The following is a 21,053-nucleotide window of genomic DNA, read 5'->3' as shown; positions in this document are numbered from 1 at the left end:
TGTACCCAGGTGGCCAAAAAGGCCAACAGCATCCTGGTGTGCATCAAGGATAGTGTGCCCAGCAGGACCAGAGAAGGGATCGTCCCCCTGGACCTGGCATTGGTGAGGCTGCACCTTGAATCTGAATTCAGTTTTGGACCCCTAAGCTACAGGAAAGACATTGAGGTGCTGGAGAGAGTTCAGAGAAGGGCAATGATGCTGGTGGGGGGCCTGGAGCACAAGTCTGATGAGGAGCGGCTGAGGGAACTGGGGCTCTTCAGCCTGGAGAAAAGGAGGCTGAGGGGAGACCTGATCGCTGTCTGCAACTACCTGAAAGGAGGTCGTAGCATGGAGGATGTTGGGCTCTTCTCCCAAGTTAACAAATGATAGGACAGGAGGAAATGGTCTCAAGTTGCATCAGGAGAGGTTCAGATTGGCTATTAGGAAAAATTTCTTCACAGAAAGGGTTGTCAGGCATTGGAACAGGCCGCCCAGGAAAGTGGTGGAGTCACCATCCCTGGAGGTGTTTAAAAGACATATAGGTGAGGTTCTTAAGTACATGGTTTAGTGGCGGACTTGACAGTGCTAGGTTAATGGTTGGACTCAATGATCTTAAAGGTCTTTTCCAAACAAAATTATTCTAATTCTAAAAGTTAATATTTCCACAGTGATGTAAAATCCATAGGGACCATGGCAAGCCTCAACCCACTTCTGTCTAAACAGAGAGGTACATCAGATGTCGCCTCTCCCTATATATACACACTATCAATAAAAATAATATTTGCACTCCACATGTATACATGTCTGTAACTTGCTGTTCCCAGAGCATTATGTAGTACACTGCTGAAGTCTCAGATGAAGCAGTGATGAGTTTAAGGCAGGAACTTCTATCAATAAAGTGTTTGACCACGTTGCTAATGGGATCTGAAAGGACACTATGACTGTTGGTGCTGGATGGAGAAATGTCTGCATATATATGATGCCTATATGCAAAACCTCAAGCCAGGCTGTTGCATGGATACTTCTAGTTCTCTCCCTTGGAGATTAGTTTAGAGAGGTTTCATACTGATTGAAGGAAGTATTTTGACTTGGGTCTGACTTTTTTCTCTTTTTACTCAGATAATTCTACTTATCTCTTAACAGAAAATTTTAACTATTTGTAACTGTGTAAGGACCATATATGTTGCTAGCTTCCTGTAAGTGAAAATGGCTGTTGGAATTGTGTCTGTTTTACCGATTTGTGCTAGCGTCGAGGACCTGGGTATTAAAAAATAGAATCCATGACTGATGCAATTTATCAGTTGAAGCCCTAGTGCAAGTGAGGCCTGTATCTAGTGGAGTCCCTCAATGGTCAGTGCTGGGGCCAGTATTATTCAATATATTCATCAATGATTTGGATGAGGGACTAGAGTGCACTGTCAGCAAGTTTGCTGATGACACCAAGCTGGGAGGAGTGGCTGACACGCCAGAAGGCTGTGCTGCCATCCAGAGACCTGGACAGGCTGGAGAGTTGGGCCGGGAAAAATTTAATGAAATGTAACAAGGGAAAGTGTAGAGTCTTGCATCTGGGTAGGAACAACCCCAGGTTCCAGTATAGGTTGGGGAATGACCTATTAGAGAGCAGCACAGGGGAAAGGGACCTGGGGGTCCTGGTGGACAACAGGATGACCAGGAGCCAGCACTGTGCCCTTGTGGCCAGGAAGGCCAATGGCATCCTGGGGTGTATGAGAAGGGGGGGTGGTTAGTAGATCGAGAGAGGTCCTCCTTCCCCTCTACTCTGCTCTGGTGAGACCACACCTGGAATATTGTGTTCAGTTCTGGGCCCCTCAGTTCCAGAAGGACAGGGAACTGCTGGAGAGAGTCCAGCGCAGGGCAACAAAGATGATTAAGGGAGTGGAGCATCTCCCTTATGAGGAAAGGCTGAGGGAGCTCGGTCTCTTTAGCTTGGAGGAGACTGAGGGGCGACATCATTAATGTTTATAAATATGTAAAGGGTGAGTGTCATGAGGATGGAGCCAGGCTCTTCTCGGTGACAACCAATGGTAAGACAAGGGGAAATGGATATAAACTGGAACACAGGAGGTTCCATTTAAATTTTGAGAAGAAACTTCTTCACGGTGAGGGTGCCAGAGCACTGGAACAGGCTGCCCAGGGAGGTTGTGGAGTCTCCTTCTCTGGAGACATTCAAAACCCGCCTGGACACCTTCCTGTGTAACCTCATCTGGGTGTTCCTGCTCCGGCAGGGGGATTGGACTAGATGATCTTTCGAGGTCCCTTCCAATCCCTGACATTCTGTGATTCTGTGAAGTGTAATTACATCAGAAAAAAATAATCACTCCCGGCACAGCTTTCCTTGCTTGTGAGAGGTGTCCGGCCATTAGTATAGAACACGCTGTTTGCACAGCCGCATCACACCATGGGTTTTGCCAAGCAGGTACCATGATGCAGGCAAAGCGCTTCTAACTCCAGACACATTCTGCATCCTGCACCCCTCCTGCAGGGCCATTCGTTTAGGTTGGCATTGCCAGCTGATGGCAAAATAAAGGTCAATAGACCAACCAGCCACAAACATCTTGTTGCTGGCAATTAGAGGGCCACATTAACGACCCCCTTGCAATCCCTCCTTTCCCGTCCGGCTCAGTCCCAAGTTCTGCTTCCTCTCGCCATGTGAGAAACGTGCTCTGGCACGGACAACGCCCCATCCTGCTGCCGGCTGTCTCCCCAGTGAGGATGTTTCCCATGCCGCCTCTTCCAAGATTTCCTAAGCTCACAAGAAGCAGAATAAGCTCTACTGGAAGTGGTTCTCAGGAATCGAATTAACCTTAACCAGTAACCTGAAAACCAATTGAAAATTGGCAGCCGTAGCCTACAGTGAACAGACATAGGCATTTATCCAAATTAAACCAACCTGTGATCTTTGTTTTTTTCTTTCTGTTAGGAGTGTGCCTAGGATGATGACCTTCTTTACCAAGCCATGGCAGTGAAACACCCTATGTAGGTGGAAACATTTGTGTATAGTAATCCAGGAAACTCATAATACGACAACAGCGTTACAGGCTCTGTGTTGCTTCCTCCATAACAGTACAATATTCTCCTACAACCAGAACAAGCAATGTCAGTGAGAGTACAGCTCCTCTAGTATTTCTAAACCACAAGCTTCTGCTAACACAGGCACGTCAGACGTTCATCCTCCCACCCAACTCATGTGAACAAAAGCGTGTACCCACCTTTCCAGAGGGGACAATGTTGCACCAGATGACCAAACTCCTGCATTTTCTGTCTTGCAGGCCTTCAATATTTTCTTCATGCCAAAACCTGCCCTCTGTTTCTTTACTAAAGCTGCAGGGCTTCAATTATAAGAGGGAAGACTCGGAGCTTTTATCACGCTTTGCAAGCTCAGATCATCCACACCTACTGGTGACAAATGCTTTACACATCCAAAGACCTACTGAACCTCAGGGGCTGTTTGGGACCCCCCAGAGCCCAGCACAGCTCCCTCCACCAAATAAACACAGTGGCATAGGATAGTGGCACTTCTTTGGTTTTGCTGCTTCAATGACAAAGTGTGTCTCAGCATTAGGATTAGTTTTCTTTCTTATGAGGAGTTTTAAAAATATTTGCAAAGATAACTTTCCAATGAGGTCATTTTTATACTAACCCTTTTGTGGAACTCATTGGATTGGAAATGTGTTTTTCTTCAGCATAGCACAGCTGTGTTTATTATATCCTTTTTTTAAGAGCTATTTTTTTCCATGGATTTGTGTCCCGAGGGCATTAGTTCCAACAGGAGCTTTTAATGCAGTCACGGTGTTTTAGGTCTTCTTCCCATACAAACTGCATGGCATTTAGTAAGACATAAGCACACGCTGGGAGCTTTTCCTCAGTGCACACGTGTTTCTCCGTCCTTCCCCATGCTTATTTTCATGCTACTGATAAGATATAAATTTACACTATCCAAGAGGCTCAGAAGTTATGTGGCACGCAGGCGTGCAGCATTGCCATATAAACCCCATCTATAAGTACAAATCAATTTCTCCCCCTGCCTCGCCACTCTTCCAACAGCTTCATTTGCTCCATTAAAGGACACACCACAGATCACAGTTTCTTACTCGATTTTTTAAAAACAAGTTAAAGATGATGCCAGGCTCGCTTAAAAATTAACAAGGTTCATGTTTAACTTATGGGAAATAGGAACAGTACACTCACAAAAAGCTAGGAAACATACTTAAAAGTACTTCAGCGTGAATTTCATGTCATACAGGGCTCCAAAGAACACACCAGTCACCCTTTCCTGACATATAATTCACCTTTATTTCAGGCACACAAATGCGACATCCTGAATGTCTGCAGCTACAGACCCAGGGGGGCCTCCAGCTTGCTTACTTCTATACCAAAGAGTAGCTATGTAAATAAAATTTATACACAAGCATCTAACCCACATCTACATGAGGCTTTGTTTGATGTTCATGACAGCCATGCACCATCAAGAATGGACTGAAAAAGTCCAGCTTGTGGAAAGTAACAATTATACTTTTCATTTTATATATAATGCACCTACACTAAGACTAAACTGTAAATTAAGCCAAATGCAGATGAAGAAAAAAATGTATTGTGTATTTAAGAAACTTCCTTTAAAACAAATTGTTTTATCTCAATCCAAACATTCACAATAGCAGGAAGCTGGGTGATAGCATGTTTACAGTTGTATAATAGCTCCAAACCCAGTAGAGCATCCTCCCACTATATTAAGAAAAGATCCTTTAAGAGAACAAAAATAAGATTAGCCCCAAGCCTCTTGACTGAATTAATCTAAGACAAAAGAATGGGACACTTATGGTGCATATTATTTAAAAATCAGTTGAAACAGTTTTTTTTGCAAATATGCAAACATTCTATTAAATACTCCTATTTTCCTGATACATCAATGCTCAAAACTTGGTCAGAAATACAAGTCAGTTGCCATATTATGGAAGTTTAGAAGTGGATTTTGGGGAAAATTTTCCATTTTTTTGAGTGTTACTCCTTTTTTCTCTCCCGTTATTTTTCTTGCAACCAGCTTTGAAACACCAGGTACCACGATACCTCTTATCCTGCATTGTCCCCCACAACAGTTGCCATTACAAAGATCCCAATAACGCAAAGAAGTTCAAACTCACCTTAAGAACAGCAGTTTTAAGTGTCGATGGCACCACGCAGGACACTACTAGCAATATTTGAGCTCGCTCCGAGATGGACAGCACAGGAACTCCATGAAGCTGAACAAGGGAAAGTACAAAGTCCTGCCCCTGCCCCATTCCTCAGTGCACACTGGGGGCAAATTGGCTGGAAAGCAGCTCTCCACAGCTTCAACATCAGCAATTCTACAATTTTATGAAAGCGTATACCAACCTTATAATTTAAGGTTGTCCTTCGTGTGGGATGGAAGAGACGTGAGCTGGCTGCTCTAGTCAGGAATCTACACTTTCTCTTGGTAATGCACAGGGCAAGAGCTTCACGTACTTGGCCCAGTGAACGCTCCTGGTGCTCAGCTGGGTCAGCCTGGCTCATGACACCCTCTAGATTCTGTACATTTGACAAATACTCAGGACGGGCATTTCAGACATTAACAACCGGTAAGTCCGCTTTGGATCTCTGCTCTACATACGGTGGAAATAACAACCCAGAATTTAAGCAAGCAGCACAATACAGCCTTTAAATGAAAAAGGAAGAGAAAAGCCTGCTGCTTTGTTTGTATTTCATTTATTAACCATCACCTATTCCGTTTTATCTTCTCGCTTTTAAAAATAGTTCTGCAGGTAAAAAGCATTCATTTTAACTTTAAATTTAACTGTAACCCCCCCACACCTCAATAATAGCAAAAGAAAACAAAAGACTTTTAGACAAACAGGTTTATAAGATTTATTTTCCATTGCACATACAGGGATTATATACAAGTTAGTAACATAAGTTACTTCTTAATTTTCTAAAAGATTGTTACAGCAAACACTTGCCATTTTAAAACATCGAGTCAGAAATCAATCTAAAAAGGTAAATATGACAATATTTTAAAACCAAAACAAATTGCACTTCGTTAGGGAGAGTCAAATACAGGTTTGTCTATATGCTGTAACAAACTATATAGCAGGTAATATTACAGGTAGAAGTAGCTCTTGCAGTCCATTTGTACATTAATAACTCTTTTCAATTTTACTTAATTAAAAACTGGTGGATATTTCAGTCTTTCTCTTCCTCCTAGTATTCAAGATGCATCACATGAAATGCACTAGCAACTAATTCTTTATACAATTGCTATTCAAATATAAGAAGAACATCGCACCTGAAAATAAAGAAAAAACTAAAACATATTGATTTTACATGTATCATGAGATGAAAAGTATGGAAGGTGTTCAGCAATAAAGCCCTGTCCACTACTTACATAAAAGAAGATTTTAAAAAATAATCACTGCACACACAGGGCGGGGTCATAATGTAGCTTTTAAAGTCTCCTGGACCAGTAACATTCCTCATTACTGTTCACAGATCAGCGTTTCCATAGCAAACCTGTTCTCAAAGTGTCGAATCTTTCGGCAATTGACAGCTTCACGTTTCTGAATCCCTGTGTGTATTAGTAAAGAACAAGGGAGGGTACACAGAAGAGGGGATGAGGTACATCAGAGATGTAACAGTTTTACATTTACTATAAGACGTCATCAGAAATCAGAACTACCTCTCCTTGCCCCCTCTCTCAGAGGAAGCACATGTAGGGACACATTCACAAGCAGAAAATCAACAAGCAGGCAACGATCCTGACAGTGCGGTGAACCAAATCACAGCCCTGGCTTAGTTAAAGCCAACCTGCCAGAACCCCCCACTGGCTAGTCTGGACCCAGATCAGTTCCCAGTCTCCCTCTCTGTGCATCTGTAAAAACGCTTGTGGGAACACAAAAGAGGGAACAGCTAAGAAAGATGGGGACAAACTTTTTAGCAGGGTCTGTTAAGACAGGACAGGGGGTAAAGGTTTTAAACTAAAGGAGGGGAGATCCAGGTTAGACATGAGGAAGAAATTTTTTACACTGAGGGTAGTGCAAGACTGGTCCAGGTTGCCCAGAGAGGTGGTAGACACCCCATCCCTGGAGACATCCCAGGCCAGGCTGGATGGGGCTCAGAGCAACTTGATCTAGTTGAAAATGTCCCTGCTCATTGCGGGGGGTTGGACAAGATGGGCTCTGAAGGTCCCCTCCAACCCAAACTGTTCTGTGATTGATTCTATTATTCTAATAAGCTGCTACAGGCAAAAAGGCACAAACTAGCAACATTTAAACAACATCATCTGGGAATCTGAGAAAGGCAGAGTTTAACCAAAATTTAGTCAAACCAATGCTCACTGCCAACCTATGCTCATCATTTTTTACCACAACATACTGAATTTTGGATTGGATTTTGCTATTAAGACCTTTTTATTTTTAAGCATTGTTCTAAATAATTTTATAAAATGTATTTCTTTTCCTTGTTTTCCCAAGCAGTCAGGTCCAACAATATGACTAAAACAATTACACTGTTTCAGTGTGCACTTGCACATCACATACAGTTGTTTTTGGTTTTGGTGTTAAAAAAAGAAGTAAATCTGAGTAAAATCTGAGTGAAAATTTTAAGGCAGTGTTCAATAGCTTGTCAAGACTCTTGCAAATGATGTTTTTCAAATGGTTTCCATGAAGGAGTACCAAGGACTACAGTTCTCCTATGGAGACAGCTCTTACTCACGTTTCACTGATGCCAATAGGAAGACGTGGACTAATTTTTAAATGGCTTTAATGACAAGAAGCAGCTGCCATTCTGCACTTGGGCTACAAGGCTATGGCTTCTAATATATTAAAGGATTTTTTGGTTTTGGGGGTTGGATCAAGAAACAAGAAAAACATCAAGAAAAGCCTGAACCCCAGAAAACATACCCATGCATGCAGACACATTTTAGCAGCTCCTGGCTCACTGGGGCCTTGAGCACTTTTGCACAATAATAAAATGACTTATTTCCATTTCTGCACAGAAAATATCAGATGTACTTAAGCCCACAGAGCTGGTTACTGCAATAATTTCTATCAACACAATCAAGCCTATTTATTAAACTCAAGCAGCACTGAACTTTCTGCCAACACGAAAGATGGCAGGAGGAACATTTACCTTTCATGGCTTCTTTGCGCTGTAGTTTATAGGTTTCCTTTCCACGGCAGAGGCGGTAAATAAAGAATCCCAGCTGATCCACATTTTCAATGCGATCAGTAACAATCATCTGTTCATGAATCAAGTAGGACTGAGGCAAATACGTTCCAGCCTGTTGAACAAAAATATAACAGCTCTGTCAAAACCCATCTCTTCGTGGTCCAAGTACAAAACAAACACTTTGCGCTGGGTTTCTTTAACACGGCTGTGACATATCTGCTTTGAATTCTTTCAAAACATGTATCATCCACAGAATTTTATTCTAAATGTGCAAACATGACTGCACTGCACTACAGAAATACATAATGAGTATATTGAAAAAGGTCACAAAATGTCCACTGCCCTCCTGCTACAGTAACATCTCCAGCAGAGAGGACATCTTTCCTACTAGGAGCACCCACTGTTACGGATCAGTCCTACGCTTCTTATCCAAATTTGTCACTTAATTAACAATGACTCACAGACCTCAGTGGGAACTACACCCAACAGAAGTCGGCAGAAGAATGCTCTGCATGGAGCAGGCCCTCCATACTCTTGCTGACGAAGCACGCCAGCTGTGGGGTGCTCCAGCTGCAGATCAGGGGGTTTGGGAAGCCTGGAACATCTTCACAGCGCAGGTCACAACTCAAGCCAAATGCAAGACGAGACCGCTGTAACTTCTTATCGCAACTCCCACAATTGTTTAAACAGAAAGGTATTATTAATAGAAAGCCACAGTGGTGTATCAGGTGTTTTAAGGCAATATACTGAAAAAGGGACAAGCCAGGACAACGTGCAGCGGCTTCCCAAGCCTCTTCTAGTTCCTCCAGTGTTATTCTGCCACAGCTGAAATGATGCAGGAATCTGTCTCTGTGCACACCTCACTGTACACAACTGGAAATGCACATAACTTCGCTATCAGCTGATTTCCTAATACTGCCACCGGTAAACCATCAACAGCTTTTTTGAAATACTACTTCATTTAAGAAATCCTGTTAGTGTGATTCTTATTTATGGCAGCAGAGAAGGTGTTGCTTCCTTTCTAAAAATAAAATGATCACTTATTATGGAAACAAATTCAGCTTCTGAGAGGAAAGATCACTATAGATTTTATTGACACTGAACAACTTGAAATTTCCATTGCAAAACAAGACTGTCTTTTCCATCCAAGCAAAATGTTGAGATGAATCTGATTAAATGCTATTCTTTTCAGTACAGAAAGAAAGGACTGTATTAAATTCACTTTAAATTATGAAAATTTTCTTCATCCTTTTCCACATATTATGAGGAAAGCGGCAGCAATTTTTTTCTTTAGATAAGAGCTTGGAAGACTTCACATTTCTAGAATCACAGAATTATACAATATCCTGAGTTGGAAGGGACCCACAAGGATCATTGAGTCCAACTCCTGTCCCTGCACAGGACAACCCCACAGTTCACACCATGTGTCTGAGGGCGTTGTCCAGTCTCTTCTTGAACACTGTCAGGCTTGGGGCTGTGACACCTCCCTGGGGAGCCTGTTCCAGTGCTCCACCACCCTCTGGGGGAAGAACCTTTTCCTCATGTCCAACCTGAACCTCCCCTGGCACATCTTCCTGCCAAATTATTCCACTCCTTCCTTCCAAAATATTCCAGTAATTATTTGGTAATTAAATAACTGTAATTTACTGTATTTTAACCCCTGGTCTCTCAAATTTCAGGAGAGAGCCCCTGAGCCAAGCAGCAGCACAGGGCACTGGCAGGGTGGGCAGCTGCAGGAGCAATGACCCAGCGCTGGGACCCAGCACAGCCACAAGCGTCACCGTCATCTTTGAGACGTCCTGTGCATCCCACACAGTTCAAATTGGCTGGTTGGCTCAACAAGGGGAACGAGGTGGAGGAACAAATATACCTGCATTTCAGCCTTATTTCCCAAGGAAATGAGGCCTTTCACTGTCTGCATATATACAAACTATATCAATATATAGAAGTGTGGCTCTTTAGGCTAAAATTACAGCTTTTTAAAAAACAAACAAAAAAAGCCCCCAAAAAACAAACAAAAAACAGCCCAAAGCACCTCCATTTTCATAAAATGCCCTCTGCATGTATTCAGAGCTCATTTTAATGAAATTAGCACTTTAATTTCATACATTTTTCTCCTCGTGCAACCAGTGTGACTGCAGGATAGTGAATACAAATTTACTCACTTTGTGCATCTGCCAAACAGTTTCCCAAATTCCAGCTACAAAACATTTAGCCCAATTTTCTGAGACATCAAATGCCCACACCTTTTTGTTAATACAATGAGAATTAAACAGATGTCTCAAAAGTAGGGCACTCATTGTTGGGGACAATGATCAAAACAGTTTGCTTTTGCATGGATTTTCAATCAAATGTGTGACGCCTGGTTATCCTCTTACTTAACAGATTTTAATAGTGGAATTTATGTGAACTAAAAATGGAATCAAAGCAGCATACACTAAGCAAAAAAATACAGGGTCACTGAGTTTTACAGACACCACCTCATCCTCATGTACAGGAAATAAAAATGTGGTTAAATAGCCAGTCTTAAAATAGGCAGCAAAAAAGCAGCAGAGGACTTACTTGTGAAGTCATTTTTCACATGAAATGTATTTATATACACGAACCAGTCAGAAATGGCTACAACAGTTCCTGGAGTCCCAATCCCAAAGCCTTGTTTGAAAGATGCAACCCCCAAGATGATATTAATAATTCCAAAGTCACAAAAGCCCACTGAAATAAAATTTAGAACACCCTCCTGAGATCTTAGACACGAGTTAGCTTATCAGCTCTCTTCTCTATCCTGAGTGTTTTGCTGTTCTGTAAGGAAACCAGAAGGCTGAAAAAGCAGGGTAAATGCCATCTGAATCTGTATTAAAAGCATACATATATTAGAGTTAAAAAAAACCCCACAAAACCAACACCAACAACCATAGACAATTCATATTAAATTGTAAGAGACCTCATTCCTCATTAGATGATCTGCTTTGGCCTCCTCAGTTTCACAGGCCATTATGTTCACCCAGTTACTCCAAAACTACTGACAGAACAGGGTGTCCTTGTGGTGGTGACAAGCCAGCCAGCACCACAGGCCAGACAGTAAGTCCCATTATCAAACCCTGCTGGAAACCCAGTAGAAGTTGCCACAACGTTACACTGAAAACTAAGGTTTGGTTGTTCAGTGATTGTGGAACCTCAGTCCCTTCCAGGGTCCTGGTTTTGAAGGACACTGAACGTTGTTCTGAAGGTCTGGTGGCCGCAGAACCAGGAATCTGGCTGTGCTAAAAGCCCTGTTGCTTAAACTGGGTTTGTTAATTACACAGGCCAAATCCTGATCACTCCTACAAACCCCCCCGGTCCTGGAAACAGGCAGATCCATCTGAAGGCTCCTGGAAGCCTCATGAGCTCCTGTCTTACTCTTAGTCTGTCTTAGTATCCTGTTTTAGTCCGTCACACCTAACTCACATCTGATTTCCCTGAGCACCCGTGGCGGATCCAGCACACCTCACATCCATCACCCTCAACCCACCGCACCAGTTCAAAGCAGAGACCTACGCTTTAAACAACGCCCACGTTAAAAGGATTGCCCAGTATATTGACTTTAAGCCTCTCAGCTAACCAGTCTTAGTCCGGTGCTTTATGGAAACTTTCGTCACAAATTATAAATTTATAAATTATAAATTTTAAAAAACCACACAGACTACTATCATAGAGTCCAGGTACACTACACCTACACAATTTTGTCAACCAAATCTGTAGCATCGAAGAATTAAATCAGATTTGTTTGTCCTCCTCTGAATTAATAATTCCTTCATGACTGTAGTTAATTAACTAAGAAGGTTGTAGATTCTTTTCTGTCTTTGCAAAGATCTCTAGTGAACAGGTAACTTTTTAACACATGTACTTTATGTGAATGTCAGTGTTCTGGGAAAAAAAAAAAATCTCCTTTTTCCTTGTCTTAAGAACAAATTACTTATGATTTAACCATACCTTGATGTTGATGAGCAACTCCAGGAAATTTTTTGGTGGCATAACAACTGAAGTGTTCAGAGGAATCACATAGCACTTATCCAGGCTCAGGTCAAGATAGGCAGTGAGTCTCTGTTGAGAAAATATTTATTTTAATCAACATAGTGAAAACATCAGAAAATTCACATACAGACTTTGCAAAACTGCTGTTGCCTCGTGTTGCTCTTCAAATTATTGTTTTGTTCACTGTAAAGTCTGTCCAACAAACTCCAGTTCGTGGGTAGGTAAATGCAGAAATAAAAGGCAGTCTTGGTAATTGAGTTTAAATCTATGACAGGGATTTGTGAGCAGGGGATAGCTCAAATGCACCGGAGTAATGAAATTACAAAGGTGTATTTGAACTGTCACGGAATCAAGTACAGTATTCATTTATTCCTAGTGCCTGCATTTTGAGACAACAAGGCAAAAAACTTGCTCTAATCTCCATGCTTTTTATATTTTGTTACAGTGTAAAGGGGAAATGCTGCCGCTAAGAACAAAATACAAATGAAAAAAAAGACTGTTATAGATAATGCAAGAAAAATCTCTATATTTTCAAAAATACTACTAATTTGAAGTGTTAATGAAGCTGAATTTTTATCTTTATAGTACATGAACTGCAATATTTGCCATTATTTGATAAAAACAGAGACATAAAAGCCCTGGGAATTATCCTGATGAATCCTGCAGCTCTGTTCACTGAGCTGTGTTATACTGCATCTGTTCTTGCTAAAGAAGACATTATCTCAAGCTGCTGAAAGCTCTAAGGCTGCGGACGTATAGAAAATACTGAGCACCAAGAGCCCAACAGTCAAAATAGTACCAGGATGGCAATCAGCAGCGCAACCAATCTCATCACATGCGAGTAAGTGCCCTGCCTATGGCAAATGATCCTTACACTGACCTTTAGAGCAAATCCTTTAACCCATTAAATCTAAAAATAAATTTTTAACATTATATTGTTCTTACTAATTTACATTCTGCCATTTTTTTTCCCTGGCTTTTCCCTCTTTATAGGCTTTGTTCTAACTCTTAACAGAAGCTCCTTAAATATATTCAGGAATATTTTTAAATGACATAGCTTGAGCAAGCTATGTTTTCCTCCAAATCTGGTTATGAATATTTGATAGATAGCACTCATTCTGCCTGGAAAACTTTAAACTCCGAAGTTTGCATAAAAAAATAGGACGCTTCCCTATTCTTCTTCTTCAGCTTTGCTTAAAAAAGCTGTTCAGCGACGTCTTCATATGTTCACAGAAATTTAGCTTCCTGAAAACCAGCTGTAGAACATTTCATTGCTATCAGAAAGCTTCGATCAGGCTGATACAGAAAAGAACGGCTTCTAATTGTTTTACAGCTGTCGTTAATACCAAGAGCTGTAGGCTTGTCAACTGCCTTAGCAAAAATTTATTACCATCATTCCTATCAAAGTTGTTTCTACAACAACAACAAAAAGCAAACAAACAACAAAAAAAGAAACCACTAAAAGTGCTTTGATACCCTAGATCAGTGCCTTTAGGAATCACAGTTGCCTCTGGTGCAGAAGGAAAATTGAGGGGCTGCCAGGCTCCCTGTGGCACCTGAAGACGATCTCTCTCACACGGTTGCTCAGCAGGTTGCCTCCTTCCCTTTCTGCTGCTGCTCTGGGGTTTTTGAGCCATGTCAGAAATATCTCTCAGGGTGCCTGAACACATCTAAGAGCATCTCTGGGGGTGCCTGAACATCCCTGGCGATGTCAGACACATCCAGCCCCTGCAAGCTGAGGTCAAAGCTACAACAGTCTTTTCCAAACTTCCCTTGGCACCACAGCAGTTGGCCGAATTCTGGCTCAGTAGACTTAGCAAAGCGAGAACTATATTCTCTTCCCTTCCTCATACTACGGAAATGAAATAGCTCTAAGGTATTTTTCCCTTTCTACAAACGACCGTATTTGCAAATGGTGGTTTACATACTATAATATCTCATGTTGAATGCTGTACTTTGTATGCCCGGTTAATAATTGCTCGCAGCCTGCTGCTGAGCAAAACGCTTCTGCTGCCTCCTCCACTTTCCCCCACCACAATAATTAGGGAGTACATTTATCAGGATGACTGAGGGGGAACACTTTTCAAGCTTTAAATGCTTTCAGCTTCTTCAGAAATATTTCTTACCCGGTGAAAGTCATGGACGATATCAGCAGGATCGCTATCAGCAAACTCAGGGACTGGCACACTGATAAACTCAACATCTTCTTCCTCCAAGATCTGAATATTTTGCTCAATCGTGTGGTAGCGAGCACTCTGAGCCTCTGCCCCAGGCTCGGGCAAACTTAAGCCGTCTTCAATGTACTTTATTCCACAGAAATACACGCCATTCTGCTAAAAATAGTAAACAAACCAGCAACAAAAACCATCAGTAGCCTAGAAGTTTAATATTCTCAAAGCACTGCAGAGAAGAAAAACTCGTCAGACTAGCTGAGATGTTTTCCCATTAATTTGATACACCAGTGTAGGAGCCGGTTGCTATCTACAACAGGACCCTGGGTAAAACCTTCACTGTACTGAACCCAGAGGGAGTCCCCTTCCCTTGAATTCAAGGAAAACAGGATATCAAAAGCAGGTTCTTAAAAACTAGTCTTTTATTTTACATCTGTAATCTATGGCACATTGCACCCTATTTTTAGAAGGACAATGAAGTTCCTATATCTATAAGGACACATATAATTATTAAATTATGACTCAACTGCAGTCGTTAATTACAATTTAAAACATTTAAACTGGTCATCCAAATCACCTTGAGAAAACTAGTCTAACTCTGAATTTGGTCCTGCTTGCAGACCAGATGACTTCAAGAGTTTCCTTCCAACCTCAATTATTCTGTGAAGTTGCTTAGGTTTGCAAGGCTTCAGAAGCTTTGAGAGTCCATTTCTAAAAATAAATTATTTTTCAAGAGGTTTAAAGGACAAAAAGGTAATTAAAATAAATGAAAACAACCAATTTGTGTCCTTCTGTCACAGCACACACGGCAGGTTAACCAAGTGAAGTATAATATAAAGTCACGTCAGAGGAAGTCATATACCAAATTTATAGGCCAGATAGTTTTAGAAACACACATGCATATGCCATCAATTTAAGGTTTCATATTGAAGATGTCTTCAGTGCAATGTTAGCTCAATTCCGGAACGTTTCCTTCAAGCCAGACCTGACCGTGAACAAGTACCACAGGTTTGAATTGAATGGTACTTTCAATTTTGGTGAGCTGGCACGTGAAAGAGGGAGCACCAGGGTGCTAAGCACAGATGAAACACGCTGGTAACACAGCAGGTCTTCAGCTACTCTAAGCTTGGTAATCCACCAAGATACGCTATGCTGTTCAAGCTTCGTTTGCAACACTACTGTTCCCCTGTAAATTAGGTTAATGTGATAGCCAAAGAGACTACAAAGTGCAAGTTCAGCTGGAACTGTTCATGTTTAATCACTTGCCTTGCACATCAGCAGCTACTAAAGTGGGGAGAAAAAAATTCCTAGTAGCAGGGACAAGAACACAGAATTTCTACCTTATAATTATGTGCACTAACAAACAGGCTATGAAAGGATTCATGTTTTGCTTATACTCTCCCTTCCTGACCCCATGAATCTTGCGACCCCGGCAGTTTCTGAAGAGGGGAGGGTGTGCTCACACCACCTGGGTGACAGCCCAGCCCATCCAGTGCTGCCCAGTGACAACTGCCCCCCGAGGAAGACAACATTTAACCCAGATCTCCCATGTTTCAGGTAAATTCTCCACTTTCCTGGCACCACCGCCTTGCAGCAGTGCCATTTGTTAAAGAGTAAAAATACATTTTGTCAGAGGTCTGATCTTCTCAGTGTGGATTAGACTTGACAGAACATGTTTAACTCTGCTGACAGCGCTTCTCCTAAGTCCCCTGCAGGGCTGTATTTCTTATCCCTGCGGAGACCGGGAAGGAGCAGGTCACTGCACTGCTCTGACAAGCAGTCCCTTTCCTGGGCATTCGCAGTACCGTGTGTGTCTAGGAAATCTAGGGTGAAGCAAGGAGGCTTCCAAGGGGTTAATCCACCTCCAGTATTCATCACTTCGAAACAGGAAAGAGAGCAGGTGAAAATCTGGGACACCGCTGGGGTTCCTAAACCTATTTAGATCTAATTTAGATCTAATCCTTTCTCTGCAAAGTAAGGTTTTCAAAAGTGCTGCTCCCTTTAATTTGCCAACTTTGCTCCTGCCCTCCACTGCTGATAGGTAACTTTAGAGCAGGCCATACACTTTGCTTTTAGAAAAGCTGAAGTTTTCAGGAAAAAAAAAAAAAAAGTAGAAAGGATATTTGGTTTAGTCTTTTGGTCCTCTTCCCTCTTCTAAATGCAAGGCATAACAGAGAAAAACACAGTACTCTCATAACAGAATGTATTTGACTTACCTGGAATGCAAAATATTTGTAGAGATAGGCACCACCCAGGATCACCCCAGCCAGCATAAAGGCCAATCCGAAGTACATGCACCAGCACCAGGCCCTCCTCTGCCCCACGGGCACAGCATCCTCAGGGTCCTGCAGAGCAGCAGACAGACCTTCAGCACAGCTCCCAAGGCACACAGGACGCAGATACCTCAGACCCAGCAAATACAAACACTGCATCCATCAGAAATGGCAATGAGCGCTCTATCACAACTGTTTGGAAACGTATTTTATTTGGCAAAGGGTAAAAGAGATCTGTTTGAGTTGAGGTTTAGGAAAACTTGCACCAACAGTCACTTTTAATGCCATTGTCACTGTCTACATCAGCAGACTTAAGTCTGAAGGAAGATAAAAATGTAACAAAGTCTCTCCAAGATACCTAAAAACACCCAGTGAACCACTTTACAGACTGCGGACAGAAAAATATCCGTTCTCAGGCAACCTCCGTGCAACAACAGCGGGGAGAGGAAGTCAATTCGGAAACGTCAGATCCTTTTTTATCTCGGTACACGCAATTTCAGTGAACCTGAAGAACCAACAAAAGATCAAAGGTAATAAGAGCAAAATATATCCTTCCCTATGTTGTTGCAGCAGGACGAAAGAGACTTTACCACCTCTTTGCTGGCAGAATAATAAGAGCGGGAATGAGAAAATATGCTTTGAAAGTTGTTGTTAAGGAAGCTTTCTGCTGTAAGATCGTTGGCCGTGCCTCTCTCTGCTGCTCATGTTATGCTAAAGGAATGACAGGATGTTTCACCTTTGGGGCACTAGTTTGCATAACCAAGCCATCCCCACAGGCATCCTAAGCAATAAACTGCTGCTTGCAAAATCTTTCCTCTATCAGCCACATTACAATGCTCTTTCCTCCTCCGAGTGTTTGCATAACTCACATCTCAAAAAAACCAAAACAAAACAACAACCCACAAACAAAAAACCCCATCATTGAGTCACCCTCTTCCAAACCGTGAGAATCCTTGGAAAATAAATATCAGAATTCAAATAAATACAAAGCAAGTCATTACCCCTTTGCAACCAAAAAAACCCAATAGGGTAGAATGATGACCACGGCAAAATCATTACAGGCAAATAAACAAAGAACACAAACCCCAAAAGAGAAGATGGAGAAAGAGCATGATGAAGAGATGGCATTGACAGCAATGGCTGTCAGTCAATGTTATGCCTCATGGTTTTTTTGCAGCATTTGCTACTTAGTATGATTTTCCACTTGAACAAAGTGGTGGGTATTGTCCCCACTTGGCCCAGCAGGAGGGAATTCCTCTCATCTGGCCGAAGTCACTAAGCAAGTCAGACACCAAATGGAAAGCGGACCCTCCCTGTAAATGGTGGGGAGAAAGAGGCGCTTCCTCTGAATGACTCAACCCAACCATCCCCGAGAGGGAGACAGAGTCTGCTAGAGGGACTTATTTCTTTTCACTGATTATAGAGGGAAATTCCTCGGTTAACAAACTAGGTACCTAATTCATATGTAGCTAAAATTAGGTGATGTGAAACCCACCTTTAGAGTACACTACAATTATCATTCATACAGAAACAGCAATGCAGCTTCTTTGCCAGGCAACGGCTGCCAAAATCTGATTCAGAAATATTTAAGAGTCAAACTGAAGATATTTCACAGATTTTGTTTCACATTACCTTGCAAATTACTGCAGTAAATCAGATTGTGAAAACTCCATCCTTGGAGGTTTTCAAGACTCAACTAGACAAAGCCACAGCTGATCTGGCTTTGGCAACCATCCTGTTTCTAAAGGAAGGTTGGACCAGTTGATTTCCAGAGGCCCCTTCCAACCAACACTTCTGCAGTATATTAAAAGGCAAAGCAAGAGCGACTAGAAAACAGTTGCCATGGGCTGAAAAAGCAGAACGTAAAGGCAAGTAACAGCTTTTAAAAGTTTTTACACTGCTAATAATTTAAGGAATTCAGTGTAAAGAATCACAGGATTACTAGCTGCGTGGTTTTTAACCTGGCTGTTTGCTACAACTGAGAATAGGACATAATACCCATGGTAATCTAATTAACTTTCAGGTCAGGTTAAGATTCACTGTGGATTCTTCTATAAATCATCCCAATTATAAATCTAAACCAGGTAATACAAGGATTTTTATTTTTATGTTGCCCCGTATCATTAGGTAACTATCTCCCTAGATGTTTCAAAGCATAAAGGACACCTGATTAAAACTTTTTAAAATAGCTGTCGTTGAAACTGTCGTAAGTTAACATCAGAAAAATTGATAGCAAACTGGCTGTGGGATACAAAGCCAAAATATTCCCTACTGAAAAATACAAAGAGAATCTTTATTCTTTCCCAGTGCTGCTTTTGTGCCCCCCTGCCTTTTTAACTCCAAGCAGAATTATCCATTAGTGGAATAACTGCCTCTTCCATTTTTATATCATTTTGTAAGTTCAGAAAGGCTAATAAAACAGGCATTTGAGAAATAGTGCAGAAGGCATACACTGTGTGAACACCTACCTGGAAATGAGGATTAATGTCAAATTAATTTTTCATAGGCCACAAAAATAATTAGAAAAAGGAAAGTAACTTTTACACTTTTACCACGCTAGGAGGAACCTGAAGGACAAGTTTATCACTATTCTACCCTAAATAATTCAGCTTTGATATTTGAGATGACAACTACAAACAACACGTTTAATACAACTCTCTTATCCCTTACCAACAGCTACATTTTCTCCTTATTATTTCTGAAAGCATCCCTAATGGTGGTATGTTAAGCTATTTTCTATTTGTAGTTGCCTATTGCATTGATTTGTCCACAGCCTGCTGAAAACTGCACACCAAATTTAGAGCAAGAGTTCAAGCCCAGTTTAGCCTCTTGCTTAGGAGAGCCCAGGAAAGAACTGCACCTCAGTATGGAGGAACCACAAGCATTAGGTAACACTGAAAACATTTTATGCTGTTGAAGGAGAACACAGAACTGATTTCCTCTTCTGATTTTGAAAACTAAGTACATCATCAAGCAGTTTAAAACCACCCTAAATTAAAATGATATAAATAACCTACTGAGGCTAAATTATACTCATATTAGTAGCTGTCCTGAGGCTAAGCTTTCGTATAGCTGCCATGACCGCTTAATTTGGGCTGAATTGACCCAAAAGAATAATTCATCCCTTGATATATAAATCTGACCCTTCTCCTTGCAAGAGAAGAAAGCGCCACGGATGCTGACCCTCCTTCCAGGTGACTCATGTTCTGAAAGAAAAAACATTAAGTGAAAGCAGATCCCCACAAAGAAGGACAGTGCTGAATTAGCGCCTCTTCCCACATGGTTACCGCGGCACTTTGTTCACAGATAGCAGTGAAGCCAGAGCACAAGATGAGATTGCAGCCTCACTAATTTTACTCTACGTCAGCTCTCCACTGCCAGAGGTATCTGACAAAAGAGAGCATCACGTACTTGAGGTGAAGACTGACCTCTAAAAATACACCTCTCTACTTCTGTGAGCAGTAATTATTAATCACTGTTGTTCCAGTCCTCTTCTTTCCCCTCCTCTGCTCCATCCCTGCCCCATGTACTTCCAGCTCCCTGGTGAATTCTCAACCTCAAGATGATGCCACAGAACTTATCTTCTCTGATGGAAAATGCCTTAGGAGGAACTGGATGCAAGCCCAATACTGGCTTGTTTCCCTTGATGAACTGATTGTTCTAATTGGAAAACATTTGATTAGCCTATTTCCCATGGACAAGACATGAAACAGAAGCATCTCTCTGCCACTTGCACACTAAATCCTACAGTGTTAAAATTAAACGGTTCAGAATTTCCCAACCTGAATTGCTTCAGGCTCTACAGGAACATTTTTCCTGTAGATGGAGAAGTATTAAATCCTGTATTATTTGAGATTTGCAAGACTCAAGTCTGTCTTCTCACAAAGAAGTTACAAGATGATGGCAGTTTTCAGCAAAGATGTCTCCATCAGTGACCACAGCAGCTGATGTGAAGCTACACTCTGCCTTGTTACTGGAACCACGAAACTCTTTGGAGACAGACAAGTGATACCACAAAACTATTTACCAAGCAACTCTCAACTACAGAGGGATCTTCACAGGAACATATTTATGACCATTAGCATTAACTGTTCTAGAGTGGACCAAAGGAAAAAAAGAAAATAATAATACCCCCTAAACCTCCAAACATTAGCAGTTATTAACAGCTGCTGGCCACATACTCTCTTGCTCTTTTCAGTTCAATTTTAATGCTACTTTTTTTTTTCTTTAAATAAATGCTAAATTTCAGGAAGATCAAATTCATGTTTGGGGCAACATCACAAAATTATTCTAAGAAGCTCCAGTACTGAGCCATGAATGTGTATAATTAGACTTGGTAATTACTTAGATTTTCCCCTCGTGGCTTTTTGTACATAGTGGAATATAATTGCTTTAGCATTATAAAACTAAAGCAGTCAGAAAA

General features: G+C 41.5%; 1 protein-coding gene across 2 annotated transcripts in view; it reads right to left on the bottom strand.

Annotated features, from left to right (window-relative positions):
• Positions 1 to 5,852: 5,852 nt before the first annotated feature.
• ITM2B (integral membrane protein 2B) overlaps positions 5,853 to 21,053 on the bottom strand; it is a 28,233-nt gene continuing 13,032 nt past the window's right edge. Inside the window, exons 2-6 of one of the 2 annotated variants that reach the window (XM_082043516.1) lie at positions 16,574 to 16,702; positions 14,313 to 14,516; positions 12,145 to 12,255; positions 8,137 to 8,287; positions 5,853 to 6,574 (exon numbers count right to left, since the gene is read on the bottom strand). In XM_082043516.1, coding sequence (XP_081899642.1) covers positions 6,486 to 6,574; positions 8,137 to 8,287; positions 12,145 to 12,255; positions 14,313 to 14,516; positions 16,574 to 16,702 — 684 coding nt within the window. In that variant the 3' untranslated portion in view covers positions 5,853 to 6,485. Of the gene's footprint in view, positions 6,575 to 8,136; positions 8,288 to 12,144; positions 12,256 to 14,312; positions 14,520 to 16,573; positions 16,703 to 21,053 lie in introns of both variants that reach the window. The other variant, XM_082043515.1, reaches the window with a different exon arrangement.

Source organism: Streptopelia decaocto (genome assembly GCF_964273445.1).
Source record: "Streptopelia decaocto genome assembly, chromosome: 1".
NCBI classification, from domain to species: Eukaryota; Metazoa; Chordata; class Aves; order Columbiformes; family Columbidae; genus Streptopelia; species Streptopelia decaocto.
The sequence above is the reverse complement of the archived record's forward strand: the minus strand, read 5'-3'. Positions and strand labels throughout refer to the sequence as shown.